A 16,992-nucleotide genomic window follows, 5' to 3' on the forward strand; every position below is an offset into this window, starting at 1 on the left:
CGCAGCTCCCAACAAACCTTAGCTCCTGGCTTCAAAAGGCAGGTGTAAAAAATCCTGGCAAGCTAAGCACCAGCAATCACACCTGTGGCTCACACCTGTGATCAGCTAGCCTGACTGTGGACAGAGGCGGAGGACAGAAGGATCACTGCTCAAGGCCAGCCTGAAAAGGGGTGAGACCCACAATAATTAGAGCTTGAGGCATGTCTCAAGTGACAGCAAGTCTGGGGCCCGCTTCTGCGAGTCCCGGAAGTAGAACACACTCCTGCTCCCGACTGAAGCCCCGTGTGCGACACACCCAGTCCCTATGGTCACCGCCACTACTGCCGCCGCCACTGCCCGTACTCACTGTGCGCCTCCACCAGGTCGATCTGCATGCTGTACGGCACCAGGGGATCCGGCAGCTCTGAGAAGAAGCTCTTCATGGCCCCCGCCACAGTGTTCACGGTGAAGTCTTTCTCTGCCAAGTCCAGGTTGTGGTCTGAAAGGGAGCAAACCACAGGAACACAGAAAGCTTGGAGAAGCCAGACCAAGTTTAAGGAGTGGGCACTGCCCAGGGCTGGCCTTAGGGTGGGAGTGCACTACAGGAAGTGGCATCCGTGGTGCCGTTACTAGACTTTCAGGGGTCACGTTCCCTGTGGCTCTGATACATGGCAACCTTTTCCTAACTTGCTTTCCTGCCAGCCAGCAAAGGAGCTTTCCTAAAAGGCCGGCTTGCTTCCCACGGTCTCACAGGAAACGAGCCCAGCCACTACACGCTGCCCTCATCCCTGTCCATGTCCTGTCGGTGGGAGAAACCATTCACCTTCCTCCCTCTGGCCTCCTGGCCATGGCACTGCCACCTTTCTTCTCACTTCCTCTTAGCCTTGCTACATTCCTGATTCTGCAGAAACTGCTGACCAATGACCATGACAGGGTCCACTCCAGGGACCCCGTTTAGCCCCACGGTGGACTGTGTGAGAAAAGAGACACCACAGATGACACAGGAGCAGGCTGCCTTGGTGTGACAAAGTCACCTAGGGAAAGTCTCACAGGCATCCCGACAGTCTGTGAGGCAATGTATGCCTGTCCAGTGTACCCCCAAAGTAGGCTCCAGCCTTGCTAGCTTCCATGGGCTAGCTAAGCCTGACGGAGGTTGCAAGCTCTGGAGGTGCCTCTCAGGCCTCTGCCCCACCTGCCTCCCTCCCTCTGTTTGCAGAGGCCCCAGGGGATGGGGAGAGGGGCTGCCCAAGCTCAGTCCTGGGCGGCTCTGGTAGGAGGGCATTGTGGGGAGGGGAGCTATGATGGATGGCACTCCCTGGGTCTGCAAAGCAAACCATCTCCACTCCTAACTGTGCCTGCCTAGCTGACCCCTTCCAGGGAAGGCAGGGAGGGGTTGCCAGCCTCTCTCTGCTTGGCTCTGGATCTGTGGGTGACAGGACTCCCACCCGGCTGTCTGGCTGTGGCATCAGCTCCACTGGCTCTGGCCTTACCTTGGTCAAACTGTCTCTGCAGACTCTCCATCTCTGACTTGTTCCCGCTGACCCGGTAGATGCCTTCTGTGCTCAGTCCTGAGGAGGAGAACAGAGCGGGTCCTGAGAACTGGACATCAGGACGGGGCACTGCGAGGCGAGCATTCTCCCAGGATGCTTCGTCTGTCACTTGCTTTTCCATAAAAATGACATTAATGCCAAGCCAGGCCGGGAGTTTGGCCCAGTGGTAGAGTGCTTGCCTAGCATGCTCGAAGACCCAGGTTGGATTCCTCGGAACCATATACATAAAAAAAAGCCAGAAGTGGTGCTGAGGCTCAAGTGGTAGAGCTCTAGCCTTGAGAAAGTCCGAGGACAGTGCTCAGGCCCTGAGCTCAAGCCCAGGACCAGCAGACACATAAAAAGCTACACAAGGCTGGGCACTGGTAGCTTCCTCTACAATCCTATTTAGGAGGAGGCTGGGATCTGAAAATGGTAGTCCGTAGCTAGCTCTGACAGAGACAAGTCTGTGAGATTTATCTAGAAATAAACATCTCTAGTTAACTACCAGAAAATGGGAAGTGGGAGCCGAGGCTTAAGCAGTAGTGCACTTGCCTTGAGCAAAAGAGCCTAGGGATAACTCCCAGACCCTGGGTTCAAGCCCCATGATGGATAACTTCTCGTCACAATCTGGTGTTCTCTTGAATTTTTCTTTACTGTATATGAATTCTCTGTTTTCATTATAAAGCCACTGTATGCTTGTTCTTGTCATCAAGTACCTCACACCCTGTAATGGCTCTGGGGCTCAGTGGGGGAGCATGTGCCTACTACAGGAGATCTGGTCTTTTATCCCAGCAAGTCAAAAACAAAATGAGGCTGGGAGTTTGGCCTAGTGGTAGAGTGCTTGCCTAGTACGCATGAAGACCCAGGTTTGATTCCTTGGTACCACATACATAGAAAAAAAGCCAAAAATGGTGCTGTGGCTCAAGTGGTAGAGCTCTAGTCTTGAGAAAGCCCAAGGACAGTGCTCAGGCCCTGAGTTTAAGGCCCAGGACTGGCCAATACAAAAAACAATCTAAACAAACAAAAAACCCCAAATATTATACATCATGATTTTTAAGTAACTACCAAGTAACAAGAACTCTATAAACAACACTATCCTTCTTTTTTTTTTTTTTTTTTGCCAGTCATGGGCTTGAGCTCAGGGCCTGAGCACTGTCCTTGGACTTTCTCAAGGCTAGAGCTCTACCACTTGAGCCTCAGCACCACTTCCAGCTTTTTTCTATGTATGTGGTACCGAGGAATCGAACCCGGGTCTTCATGCATGCTAGGCAAGCACTTTAACCACTAGGCCAAACTCCTGGCCCCAACACTATCCTTCTTTAGGTTGTCTCAAGTTTTCACTGTTAGATATATTCAATTATTATTGTTATTACCATTATATTATTATTCAGTGCAGGAAATTGAACCTTCATCCTCTTAGGCAAGCACTTTGCCAGCTCTTAAGTTACGCCTGACAAGCAAGTTTCAGTTTAACTTCTTTTGCACTTTTCACATCTAGGGTTTGAACTCAGCTGGACAGCCATGCCTTGAGTCATGCCTCCAGTCATAAATTCTTAAAATACCTGTCTCTCACTGTGTCCATTTCCTGTTCATGTACTTTACTGGTATCAAATACTTGTTAATTTTTTTTTAGGTCTGAGACAGGGACTTGAACTCCATCCTTGATGCTTTTACTCACTGGCTAGCGCTGTACCAACTAACCTTGCCTCCAACTCTGCATCTCTTGCACTCTGTGGTACATACCACTGGGTCTGCTTCCCCAGAGACATGTTCCAACTTCCAGTCTCATAGCTCAGGCAATGCAGCAGGGTGGACGCATGGGCTCGCCCCATCCTGACAAGCCCCGGCGTGTTAGCAGCTTTGAAGTTTTTCACCTCCTAGTCTGAAACAACAACTCTGTTCTAAGTTCTGGTCCCTTCTATCAATATGAGCCTCCCTAAGGAAAAAGGATGGCACAGAGGGCTAGGACTAAGTCCCTGTTCCCAGCCTTCTGCCTGCCCCAAGGCCCAGCAGAGCAGAGGCCTGTGTCACCTCCTGGGGTAAGCCTGATCCCCTGCAAGCGCAGGCACCATCTTGTGCAGCTGCGGGGGCCCCTGCCCCCGGTGTGGACCCCAGCCTGCTACATGAGGTGGTCAGGTGTGGGCAGGGGAGACCACTGGGCTCACCACAAAAATGGAAGCCTGGGAAAGCACCAGCGCAGCTCAAGAGCACCATTAATCATCACCTTAGCATTTCCTGTAAAGCCGGGGGTGTTTATTTTACAAAATCTCATTTGAAAATAGCAGTCCTGCCACTGTTATACCCCACACCATGGCGTCATTTAGGAAGGTATCATTAGCTTAGCTGGTACAACTGATCACAACTACCACTTAGACATCAATGAAAAACAAACAAAACCGAGAGCAGACCGTATACACCACGGAAGCTTCATGCATTGGGCTCTGGTGAGAACCGGGCGCACTGGACAGAACAAGACGGCAGCCAAGAAGGAAAAGGGATGGGGGCAAAGAGCAGACCTCGGGCGCAAAGAGCAGACCTCGGGCACTCACACATCAGAGAAGCACCCCATCAGCAGAAAACAGAGCCCTCATAAAGTGGGCTCCCCTACAAGCTGTTCCCAGGCAACAGCCCCACCCACAAGCCTCCAAAGGCCTGCTGCACTAAAGCCCACCACTGGCCCAGGTCTGCCTGCTTTCTTTTAACCACTCTTTGGGAACAGAAGGAGGAAAAGGCCCAGAGTGGCCAAGGTCTGTGTTTTCAAGTACGTGAGCCAGCACTGTGCAGGACAGTCTCAGTCAGCAGCTGCAGGGAACAGAGCTCTGACTAAGATGGGCAAATATGCTCACTGTCAATTGGTAAAATAGCTATTAGCCCAGCTGTCAGGCCCTGCACAAACAGACTGGGATGCTGTATCTGGTCTGAGAGGACGGCTCCAACAAGTCACGCCAACAGCCCCGTGGCTCGGCGTCCACAGTGGGCGACACGTGCCTTGCACACACTTCCACGTCACTTCCCCAATAGATCCTCGGGAGGCAAGTGCAGCAGACGGGAATGCCAGGGTCGACAGGGAGAGCAGTGAGCACATGGCCAGAGAGTGAGCATGGTGGCTCACGCCTGTAATCCTAGCTACTCAGGAAGCTGAGATCTGAGGATTGTGGTTCAAAGCCAGCGCAGGCACCAAAGAACGTGAGGCTCTTATCTCCAATTAATCACTGGAAAACCGAAATGGCACTGTGGCTCAAGGGGTAGGGTGGTAGCCTTGAGCTGGAGCTCAGGGAGAGTACCCAGGCTGGGTGATTGAACCTGACTCTACAACCCATGCTTTTTTAAAATCTTATCAGAGAAGAGAACTGCACGGCCATCAGTCCTGGGGTTCTGGATGCTAGTGGAACCCCTTTAAGGTTCCCAAATTCCTCAAGACAATAAAACCAGGGCGAATGCATTAGGCAAAGTAGATACAGGGAGCACAGCTCAAATGGCAAGGCACTAGCTGTGAGTGGAATGCTGAGGGCAGAGCCCTGGGATCAAGCCATGCGTGTGCACACACAGACGCACGCACGCACACAGAAACAAAAGAGTAATTTACTCTTGCTGGGCATCATGGGGCTTGAACTCAGAGCCTGGGTGCTGTCCCCGAGCCTCTTTGTGCTCAAGGCTAGTGCTCTACCACTCTGAGCCACAGCGCCACTTCCAGTTTTCAGTGGTCAATTGGAGATGAATCTCATGACCTTTCCTGCCCAGGCTGGCCTCCAACTGTGATCCTTAGCTCCCAGCCTCTTGAGTAGCTAGGATTACAGGCATGAGCCACTGACATTCTACTTTACTCTTCTAACCAAGGCCATGTGCGACTATGGTAAAAGAGCTCGAGTTCTGTGGACAGACCAAAGCAAAGGGGCTGTGCCTCTTCCAATGCCACTTCCTGAGCATCCGCCTGGCACACCACCCTTCACAGAGCTTTCATGCTTGACATCCATCCCTCAAGACACCTCTGGCCATATCAGCAGGCTGGGGCTCCCTGCACACACACACCGAGCCTATTGGGTTGGCCTACTTCTGCCCGAGTTGCCAGTGACAGGGAGGGTGCCACAGGAGCATGGCAACCAAGGGCCGTCAAGAGCCTCTTGATCCTCTGGACTTTACTCCTGGTCCTCCCTTCTATGGTGGCCGTGTGTGCCCTGCTGCCTCTCACCCAGCCTGTGGGCCTCTGGAGGTGCCTTTCCAGCAATGTGCTGGTACTTCCTCCAAGACAAACTTGGACTTGCTTATTTTTCACTTTCTATATTTAGCTAGAAAAACTCAGCGCTTTAGTATAACCAGCAATGCCAGTGCCCTGGCACAGCCCAGATGGGGTTAACGTAACTGCACACCATGTTGTGGCCTCACGACCAGGAGGAGGACGAGGGTGCTGGACTGAGGGAGAGGAGATGGACTCCAGGGACCGCTGGCAGCCCCTCCAGTGGGTCACCTCCTTAGAGGACCTGCTGAAGCACTGTCCTCTCCTCAATGGAGTTGAGGGTGCGAGGGGGGGCACGGCTGCAGCAGGCTCCCCTCCACGGGACAGTGAGCACTTGGTGAGACCTCAGCAGGTGCACAGGGCACGTTCCTGACACGTGCTGCCAGGAGACATGGGTTTGCGTCCTAAGCCTCATCGCTACCACCAGACTGTGTGGAAGAAGCAACTAACGGTGGGAAAGTGGCCATGAGTGCTGCCTGTGCCTGCCTGCCTGCTGCAGGCATGGAAAGGTTCTGAAAGCTCGGCTCCAACAAGCTTGTCTGCAGAGAGCTGTGGCACCAAGGTCCCTCGGTTCAGATCCTGGCTCGGCTTCCAGGGCACCTGCCACATCTCTGGAAAGTATGGGGTGGCATGAGAGTGAACACGTGTGTCCGGAAGATGGGAAAGGGAACGGGGTGGTGAATGCACAGCACCATGGGCAGAGGGCACACTGACTTGGTGACACTGACTTGGCTGAGGGCTGCCCGGTAGTTGTGTCAGGAAATGGCATTCTGAGCCCCAAGGACACGAGCTGGCCAGGAGTTGGAGTACTGTAGTGTCATGCATGCTTCCCAACATCAGCTCCCTGTTTCCTTCACCTTTAGCACCTCAGAAAGCAAGCAGGCTTGTTGTGGACACGGCTCTCCCCTCTGTCTTCCCTCTCTCTGGCAGGACTGTGTCTGGAAGGACCCTCTGGTTGTCATTTTGTCAGAATACGAGTTTGGCTGGGCTACTCCTGCACCTGTCAGCTGTCTGCCCTTATATTCAACCAGGACTCAATTCTGGCAATGCGAGGATAGAATGCCACTAACGCTCTAACTGGGTGTTAGCCTCACAACTTCCCAGGGCCACAGCATAGATCTTGGCTATGGAGGAAGGGAGGGTCCATCTGGAGGGAAGTGGAGAAAACCTCGTACCAGGGACCGGGAGTCCAGTGGTGGAGTGCTTGCCTAGCATGCACGAAGACCTGGGTTTGATTCATAGCAAAAAGCCAGAAGTGGTGCTGTGGCTCAAGTGGTAGAGCCCTAGCCTTGAGAAAATCTAGGGACAGTGCTCAGGCCCTGAGCCCAAACCCAGGACTGGCAAAAAAAAAAAAAAAAAAAAAAAGCTCATACCAGATCTGAGGTATATCATATGGCTCTGGCATCTAGTTGAGCCTGCCATGAACTATGAGACAGGGCCTCTGGACCCTGCCCTGAGCCAAACACAAGCCAGGCATGGGCTTCCAGATGCTGACTCAGGAGAGCTGCAGGGCAGCCTGAGGCGGGTGCTGTGTGACCACAGCCCATGGGCAGGCTGTGCTGTGTAGAACCGGTCAGCTGGGCACCAACCCTGCCAGAATGTGAAGTGCCCCGGACCAGAACACCTACACAAGCCCAGTGGCATGGGGTGGATGCCAGTGCAACCCTGAGGGGCTACTGACTTGCCACAAAACAGGAGGCCACCAGTCCAGTGCATCACCAGCGCCGCCATCCTCGCCTGGGCAGAAAAGCCCGAGGGTATACGTAGATGCCTTCGAGCCCCAACAACAGCAGGTCCGCAGGGCCACGACGACAGGAAGCAAAACGTCATCGGTCACAGGAATACTTTTCCAAGTCAGAAGCTCAGAAATCAAAACGCGGCCACCTGCACTCCCCTACACTCTAGAAAAAGTATACCTGTGTTAACATGTCGCCAAGCTCCAGCCAGCCACGTGGCCTGTCCTCCCCACTGTCCACCCGGCTACAGGCGGTTCCTGCCGTTCACCTCCAGGCTTCACCAGAGGAGCAAGAGGCTTCCGTCTAGGCAGCATGGCCTCCACTACCCACACTCGCGCAGGGCTGAGGGCTGATCCCGTGGTCCAGGTTGGGCACACACTCCCCTCCCCAAGGTCTCCTAGCCACCATGGCCTGTACAGCACCACCCGCCCCACTGTGCAGCAGCCACCTTGGTATCTGAGTCTACTCTCTCTACCACTATCAGCCCCACTGCCTCTGTCTCATCCTGCACCTTTTGTCCCAGGAGGCGGAACCCACCAGAGTAAAGTGACATGGGACAGAGTATGAGGACGAGACAGGCAGGTGGACAGACAGGGCAGGAGCCAGGGCCACAGGAGCCCCCAAGGGACTGGAGGGTCCATGCTGAGCGCAGGTGCTACTGCTTGGGGCCACCATCATAGGGCAGGCTGCTGCCTGTGTCACCACTGGGCTTGCTCAGGGCCAGAAGCGGACAGTGCTCTTGGAGGTGAGGCTAGGCGGGGACGGTGCCAGGCGTGAGCCTGGTGACAGGAGTTCTGAGGCCACATGTTTGTATTTTTTTTCCTAGAGTGCAGGGAAGGGGCCAGCTTTCCTGCCAGCTTTTCAACCTCTGAGTCTGTGACTATGAAAAGTGCTCCTTCTTGGGGACTGGGGCTGTGATTGGTGACATTCTGCTTCCTCCCACCACAGAGGGGGCCGTGCTCAGGGATGGTGGAGGGGCAGGCTTGTGAAAGCTGCCAGGGACTTGGGCTGCTACCCAAACTATTTCTGTCTTGGATGGAGGCAGAATGACTCCGTGAGCCATGCTTGACTTCTCTCTGGCTGCCGGGCTCTCTCTCCAGGCAGCGTGCCAGGGCCTGCTGTTCTGACCAGGCAGGGTGCTGGGTCTGAGGAAATCCATGAGCAAGGCCGAGCCACAGCTAAATGAACTGCTTATCTGGAACAGGCAAGAGCTGGCGGGCTGGCTGCTGGCATGTATGGCAGTGAGGAATTTGTGGAATACAAAAGATCTGTGCTTCACTTTGACCAACAGAAAAACAGGAGGGTAGTGAGGAATGGGGGCCTGAGAGGTAGCAAAAAAAAAAAAAAAAAAAAAAAAAAAGAGGGGGTAACCTTTGCTTTAAAGCTACCAGGATTACAAGAATGCAACTTGTCAAAACCCCCAAAATTAGAAAGGGGAAGATTAAGCTGCACAAACTTACTCTCTGTTGTTGTTGTTGTTGTTATTGTTGTTGGTCAGGGCCTGGGCACTGTGCCTGAACTCTTTTCCTCAACGCTAGTACTCTATTGCTTTGAGCCATAGCTCTACTTCCAGTTTGGAGTGGTTGGTTGGAGGCAAGAGTCTTACAGGGACTTTTCTGCATGGGCTGGCTTCAACCAACAATCTTCAGGTCTTAGCCTCCCGAGTAGCTAGGATTATAGGCATGAGTGCCTGGCGCCTGGTTACAGATCCACTCTTTAAGTAAAAAATCATACCATATGGCAACTGTGTACCTGATACATCTCACACTACCACTATTCAAAGGAACATATTAAGGCAATCACTGCAACGTGTCTGAGCTGCCCGACTGCAGTGACAGGAGGAAGCACAAAGCACACTGCACGGAGCTGCCTTTTTGGGGACACTCCAGAGCCAGGGCTTCTGGCCACAGAATGACCATTCAAGTACACAGCTGGTCTGGCCATAATGAATGTGGGTGAGATGTAACACACGACTCATCAGTGTGGCGCAGAGAAGGTGGCTGGAGAGCGGCTCTTTGTCTCCCATGTGTTGTGAGCCGCCTTGCCCAAATGTCTCCTGGAGCTCTGCTTCCTCTTGTAAAAAAGATTAGTACTGCTTTTGAGATTAAGACTGTTCTCCAGCTCATGGGAGATCAGCTAATAAACTGTGAAGGTGCTCAGTGAAGAAAAAGACCCCCCCCACACACACACAAAAAGTAACTAAATACATACATACCAGCTTCTCATTGAGCAGAGGAGCCCCAGCCATCCTGGGCAGGGCCTTCCAGATGCCTCTCTAAGCTTTAGATGAGGAGTCTGAGGGGAGAGGGCGGATCTGCATCTCCCGCGGAGCGTGCAGCATCTTTGGGTACTCATGCAGTAAGGCAATCCATCACACTATGTTAACAGAACCACCCTCCCCGCCCCCAAACCAAAGTGCTTGCTGAACTTTCTAGTGCTGTGAGGGTAGCATGTTCTGGGGGTGTAGAAGCTCCATGTCTCCTCACCCCATCCCTTGCCTAGTGTAACCCCCCTTCCACTGGGCTATCCTGAACTAGATCCCTGACAGTCAAATGGTCAGGGTAAGCAAAGTGAATGCTTTCCTAAGTTCTGTAATGAGTGGTAAAAAGTCCGTGCTGACAGTGGGCGAGCCTGAAGGCAGGCGTCTCAAGGCCATCTTGTAGCCCTGGGTCCTCTGCATGCAGGGCTGGCATGAAACGGGCCAGTGGTGGTCATGAAGGCTGTTGGGAGCTGGCAGTAGCCCTGAGCAGCAGGGACTAGGATTCTCTGGCCTGTGACACATCAGGGTCTAACCTGAACTGACCCAGTGACTAGAAGCCAGGAGGACACAGACCCTGGGTTGGAATTCCAGGCCCTGTTTTCTCTTCTGCACTCATTTTCCTTGAAGGGCCGCTGACTGTGGGACCGCCGAGCTCAGGCCTGGCAGGTGAGCCTTGCGTAGTGTTGTTCACATTATCCCCTAACCCCACATTGCTCTGCAAGGAATCAACTTCCACCAAGGCGAGGGGACCTGGAGGAGACATGCTCTCCCAAGGGTGCTGCCCGTGTGTGACATGCCAGGGGGAATCAAGAGCCTTGCCCAACTGGACGAGGCAGACCAGAACTCACCAACAGTGGTGGTAGCACAGTGACAGAGCTGAAAATATTTGCTATTACTTTTCCCAAGCACTTGGCAGCCATTTCCATTTAATACTTAGGTGGCATTTTTGGTAGGCTAGCGCAGAAAAAGCTGTGTATCACCCAACATCAGGCACCTAACTCTCCAGATATTCCCTCCTCGGGGAAGAGGCTATGTTGACAGTGTGAGGCAGAAGATTCACATACCGTCCCTGTGGACAACCCACCCCATACCACCACATGACATTTCCAGCCATGTTCTAAACAGCAGAGTGGCCTGTCATCCTCCCTCTCCTTTTCAGCACACAACTGGGCATTTTCCCCCCAGAGTCCTCCCCAGGAGTCATTCATAAGTACTCTAGGAGCCCAGGCAAGGCTAGGAGGAGACAAAGGTGAAGACCCCCCCCCTCCCTTGGGGAATTTGGGTCTATGGAGGCAGACAAGCTGGAGTCCAGGAAGCTAAGTGCTCACAGACCAAGGCACTGGGCACAACAGACCAAGGGGTGAGGGTTCCGACTCACATGGGAACTCAGGGAGGGACCTGGGATGGATATGAAACCGAAAGGAAAGACTCAGCGGGTAAGCAATCAATGGAGTGGCAGGAACTGTGGTTGGAAGTCTGTAACCTAAAAATTAGGTAAGTCTAGACAATAAGCAGGGACCAAATCCTGCAGGCAACTTCATTCAACCTTGTCCTGGGGTGATGAAGAGCCACTAAAGAACTCTGGTGCAGTAACAGCCTGGAGAGGTTGAGGCAAGAAGATCAGGAGTTGTCTTAAAAAATAACTCTGGGGGGGCTGGGAGTTTGGCCTAGTGGTAGAGTGCTTGTCTAGCATGCACAAAGACCAGGGTTCGATTCCTCAGTACCCCATACACAGAAAAAAGTCAGAAGTGGTGCTGAGGCTCAAGTGGTAGAGCTCTAGCCTTGAGAAAGTCCAAGGGCAGTGCTCAGGCCCTGAGCTCAAGCCCAACACTGGCAAAAAACCCCCAAAAACCAAAAACCCAAAAAACCAAAACAACAAAAAAAACACAGAAAGGCAGAAATAGCCAAGGCTAATGGAGAGGGCAGAGAAGGTCTCTCTGTACCCAAAAGCTATACCCTCACAGATCAGGTTATCTTCAAGTGACCCAAATCTGCATCTGTCCAGCCAGTGTGGTCATCAGTTCTTCTCAAATGAAAGACCTTCTTTAGCCTCATACATGAGAAGCTGAAAGCTTAAGGAGGCTGGGGTAGAAACAAACCATGTCCTGTGTTTTGTACCAAATGCTGACTTAAAATATATTAACCCAGGCTGGTTGTATTCTGAAATTACCTCTCCACCTAATGGATTAATAAAATATTCTCTATGTTAGCGGGGCACAGTAGCTCACGCCTGTAATCCTAGCTACTCAGGAGGCTGAGATCTGAGGATCTCGATTCAAAGGATTCAAAACTGGCAGGGACACTAAAGACCATGAGACTCTGGTCTCTAATTAATCACTAGAAAAGGGGAAATGGCACTGTGGCTCAAGGGTAGGACGGGTAGCCTTGAGCTGAAGAGCTCAGGGACAACACCCAGGCCCAGAGTTCAAGCCCTATGACCCTGAAAAAAAAAATCTCTACAAGATAGTTTCATTTAAAAAAACAAACAATCAAAAACCTCCAGCTTTTGTGTGGCAGAACAATAATCTGTCAGCCCTGTTCATTGCTAAGGGCCATTGGCCTTTCCACTGATTCAAAGGGCTGGGGGGGCCACTGTGCAGGACCTGTTCAGCTGACAACCTACCAGATCTGCAGAGAACTGGACAAAATGGAAATCTACCTCCTCACTGGACAATGAGACTGCCAATCACCTTGACGCCTTTCGTTTGTCTGGTGGGGAAGGAACCCAGGGCATCACACATGTGGAACAGGTACTTTCATGAGCCAGCTCTGCTGCCCGCTGAGTCATCTTTTCTTTCCTTCCCTCCCCCCCTCGCCCCTGTCGCCAGTCCTGGGGGTTTGAACTCAGAGCCTGGGCCCTGTCCTTGGGCTTTTTTTGTGTGTGAGTTATAGGGTATAGGGTTTGAACTTGGCTTGGGTGGCTGTCCCTGAGCCCTCCAGCTCAAAGCTAGCACTCTACCACTTGGGCCACAGCGCCACTTCTGGTTTTCTGGTGGTTAATTGGAGATAAGAGTATCACAGACACTAATGCCCGAACTGGCTTTGAACCACAATCCTCAGATCTAGGCCTCCAGAGTGGCCAGGATTACAGGTGTGAGCCACAGGTGCCAGGCTCAGCTTAGTCATCTTTATAGCAGTGTTAGAGCGCTTCAGGCTATTGCAAAGGTGATCAGATGCAGGACAACAGCAAGGCCTGATCAAGTGTGAAGGGACCTACTTCCAGCTCAGGACCTGCCACTTGGCTTACACACACACACACACACACACACACACACACACACACACACACGGAGCTATTTCTCTGATCACTTGTGCTATGACTCAGGCTCTACCATACCTGTTTTTGTGAGATGTGGGGAGAGAATGTACGTCTCTTGTTGTATAGCCTGGGCTGACCTGGAACTCTCAAAGTCCCCCTACCTCAAACTCTTGAGTGCTGAGATTACAGGCATATGCCACCAGCCTCCCTGGTTTGACTTATGAGGCTCAAGCTCGTAGGCTCAAAATGATCCTCCTACCTTCGCCTCCTGAGTAGCTGTGATTCCAGGTGTGTCCTACTGTACTCTACTTGTCATCTTAAGTTTTACAGTTTGTAAGCATTTGAGAAACACGGACTCTGAGTTCAAACCCCAGTACTGGCAACAAAAGAAGTATATATGACACTATCCTTGCTCTTTTGTCCTTCCCTCTCAGTGGAGCAGGAGAATGGGGCTGGGACAGGGTAAGGCACCTGCCACAGATCACAGGGAAGCGGAGGGCAGAGCCAGGCCTGAGGCAGACAGCCTGATCCCCCACTGCCTGCAGCTGGTTTCTCCAGGGAGTTCTGTGTGCCTGCACCTGTGGCTTCCCTGCCCCAAACACAGGAAGTGGGAACTAGCATTGTTCACAGGTTCCAAGAAGGGAGCCAGCAGTGCAGGCAGGAACCCCTCTGGGAGGCACAATGTCACACTGCTATGGAGGGCGCAGGCCTCTCCCTGGTCTAACCTAGGCTTGCTTACTGTATTCCACCACTGCCCTTCCAGTGGTACCCACAGTAGCGGTGGGCCCAGCTCCCTTCCATTGCACGCCCCAGGTGGCCTCTGTGATGCAACAACTTCCACACACTGATGCTCTGCTGCAGCTTGTGGAGGCTCCCACTGTGGGCTCGGGGTCCCTTACAGGAGCATGTGTTGCAATGGGGTCCACCAGGAGGCAGAGCAATCCGGAGACTGAGCCCCTACAGAAGCCCTCTCTTGCTGTCGGCCATGCCGGACAACCGCAGCGGAAGAAAGGGCTCTCTGTTGTGGCTTTCAGAGCACATAAAACACAAACACCAACTGTAGTTCCTTATCAGGAGCTTTGGACTACATACTAGAAAGGTCTCATTTCAACCAAACTGCAATGACGTGAAAAGAGAAATTGTGAGTTCTTTTGTTTTAAACTGTTGGGAGGCCACCGAATTTAAACAGCCAGGGATTCCAGCCAAGAGTGAACGAACCCAAACTGGGGTGAAATCACCAAGTCTTAGCGCATCTCTGTTTAAAAAGTGGGATTCAACTGTTTGATATGCAATCATCTCACATTTCAAAGCAGCAAGGCCAGGAGAGCCAGGCAGGACACAAAAGCGGGGCTATCTTCTCCACCTGGGCCGCTCCGCTCTGTCCCGTGCAGTCCTCTGACGCTCACGGCCTCAATTTCCACTCCACCTGCCCCACTTCTGCTCTGCCCGCATGGGCCCAAGGGAGCCGCATGCCCACTGGGCACCACTGTAGGCCGACACCGGCAGCAAGCACCTGGCAGCAGACTTGGCTGCTCCCTGACGTAGTGGCTCCAACAGCCACCTTCATAGCTCCCTTTCTGGGGGCAGGAGAGTCCAAAGATCAAGGTACCAGACATCCTGGCTTTCAGTGGTGCCTTCTCTCCATGGTGGGCAGGGCAAAGAGCAGGAGTAGGTCAACTTTCTCATGTCTTTGCCCTGCTAGGAAGGGAAATGCACCTGCCTGGGGTGGCAGGAAGGAGGGGACACATGAGGGGCGGAAGGGCCATCAGCTTGACCAGGCAAGCTAAGACAGGAAGGACTTCCTGCCGACCACCCTGAATTCTCCCTGTGAGGCTCCAGCCCAGCAATATGAGGATCCAGCCTCTCGTAAGAGGCAGAGGAACAGAGGAAGGAAGGTGTGCAAGAAAGGCAGAGTGGGGGCCAGGAGTTTGGCCTCGTGGTAGAGTGCTTGCCTAGCATGCACGAAGACCCAGGTTTGATTCCTCCGTACCACATACATAGAAAAAAAGCTGGAAGGGGGGAGGGAAATGGGGACCAAGAAATGAGAATGTATGTGAAGTAATGCACCTTCTATCTGGCGAATATAATGTAACCCTTCTATTAATTACAATAAAAAATATATGGAAAAAAAAAGCTGGAAGTGGTGCTGAGGCTCAAGTGGTACAACTCTAGCCTTGAGAAAGTCCAAGGACAGTGCTCAGGCCCTGAGCCCAGGACTGGCAAAAAAAAAAAAAAAAAGGCAGAATGGGAGCACTGAGTCCTCTAAGTCAGGCTGTACCCCCTTCACAGTGACAGGGTGACCTCATTAAAGGTCAACTCCCAAGCCTCCACTCATGACAGCCCCCAGCTTCTCCCTTTACCCACAGTGAGGTAAGGGGGCCCTTGTGACGTTCTGGCTCTTGGTATTCTCTGAAGCTCTTGCACTCTTCTTAGCCCCCCTCCCAGCCCTAGGGGATGCTTCATTGCTGGCTCTCCAGCACCAAGCACTCGCATGCTTTCTCTGCACAGGAGGCTGCACGGGAATAGGAATTTGTGTTTGTCCCTCAGCACAGGGACAGGGCAGGAGACACGCAGTGGGTGAGCTACTTAGGGTACACAGGTCCTCTAAGTATGTGGAGCAGGAAGAAGGAGGACCACACAGAGGATTGTTTAGAGCAAGAAGAGGGAAAGCTTCCCAAGTTTGCAGACGAGACAGGCTGGCCATGGTGGCTCATGCCTGAACTCCTGGCTACCCTGCAAGCAGAGACCTGGAGGACTGTGGTGGGCAAAAACACCAAGTGCAAGACCCTATCTGAGAAATAACTAAAGCCGAAAGGACCAGGCTGGGGTGGGAGAGTGGCTCAGGTATAGAGCACCTTCCAGCCAGGATGAGGCTGAGCACACACTCCAGTTCCTCCAAAACAGCAAAAAGAAGAAGAAACGGCTTGCCGTGTCACAGGCTGCATATTGCCAAGGCCACAGGATATGGAAAGTTGGCGTTCGAAACCACACCTATGATTCCAAAGGCCACAGTCTCCACTCTGCCTGCTCTACCCTGGCCCTGAATCACCAAAGGACATGGGGTCCTGTAGCAGTCTCCTGGGGAAGGTTGAGGGCCACTATGCTGGGGATAAACAAGGGTGTAGAGAAGCATTCAGGCTAGTGTCACCACAGCCCAGCCACCACTACTGGGTCTGCAACACACCAAATCATCTCAGTGACTCCAGGTTCCATCAACAGCCCCACATACAGCAAGGTAAACAGTTACTCATCACAGCAGAGCCGAGGCAGGGCCGTCCTGTACAGAGCGTCTGCTAGCAAGGAATCCAAAGGCCCCAGTCGTGTGCAGGCATAAGAGGCTAAGCTGCAATGGAGTTCCACTCTGCCCTGGCCAGGCCATCCATCTCTCAAAGGCCTCAGGCCTAATGGCAAGCGCGTTCCCTAAAGATGCTTCATCAATTAGGGGTGAAATTGAAACCTGGCCCCAGCAAGCACTATACACACTTAGTGAACAAATGAGCCATATAGGAGGAAGGCCACAGCACAGGAAGTTGGGTGGATCACAGGCTGTTCCCTGAGAGCATTCCAAGGGAGGGAAGAGCTCCCTACCTGACTCACACCCTGCTGGCAGGGCCCAGGTGAGAGGCACCACGAGGAGCACCTGTGACCCATGTCACCACCGGCTAAAGTTCATCTACGATGCTCTACGTGGCCCAGCAGCCAAGGCCCTGCGGGTTACCCCACAGGAAACAGCAGCCAGAGGACCACACAGAGTGCCCGCCTGGCTGCTGCCCTGGTGTCCCTGTCCTCAACCAAAAGCCACAGCAAGGGGCCTAGAGACACAGTGCAGGTTACTGCAGGAAAGCTGGAATGAACCTGGGGAGAGGCACTCCTGACTAGTTTATCTTAGCGAGTTGGACACTGTGATGAAGAAGGTGGCTTGGCGCAGACCATTCCCAGAAGAGCGGCAAGCTGAAGCTAACGGTAATGCTCTTTGCATGATTAATTATGGAGTA

General features: G+C 52.8%; 1 protein-coding gene across 1 annotated transcript in view; it reads right to left on the bottom strand.

Annotated features, from left to right (window-relative positions):
- Nucleotides 1–16,992, bottom strand: part of Arhgap35 (Rho GTPase activating protein 35) — an 81,097-nt gene that overhangs the window by 3,882 nt on the left and 60,223 nt on the right. Inside the window, exons 4-5 of the mRNA XM_090322696.1 lie at nucleotides 1,470–1,547; nucleotides 347–478 (exon numbers count right to left, since the gene is read on the bottom strand). Of these exons, the coding sequence (XP_090178822.1) occupies nucleotides 347–478; nucleotides 1,470–1,547 (210 nt within the window). The remainder of the gene's footprint in view (nucleotides 1–346; nucleotides 479–1,469; nucleotides 1,548–16,992) is intronic.

Source organism: Megascapheus bottae, chromosome 31, assembly GCF_031878675.1.
Source record: "Megascapheus bottae isolate mThoBot1 chromosome 31, mThoBot2.hap1, whole genome shotgun sequence".
NCBI lineage: Eukaryota > Metazoa > Chordata > Mammalia > Rodentia > Geomyidae > Megascapheus > Megascapheus bottae.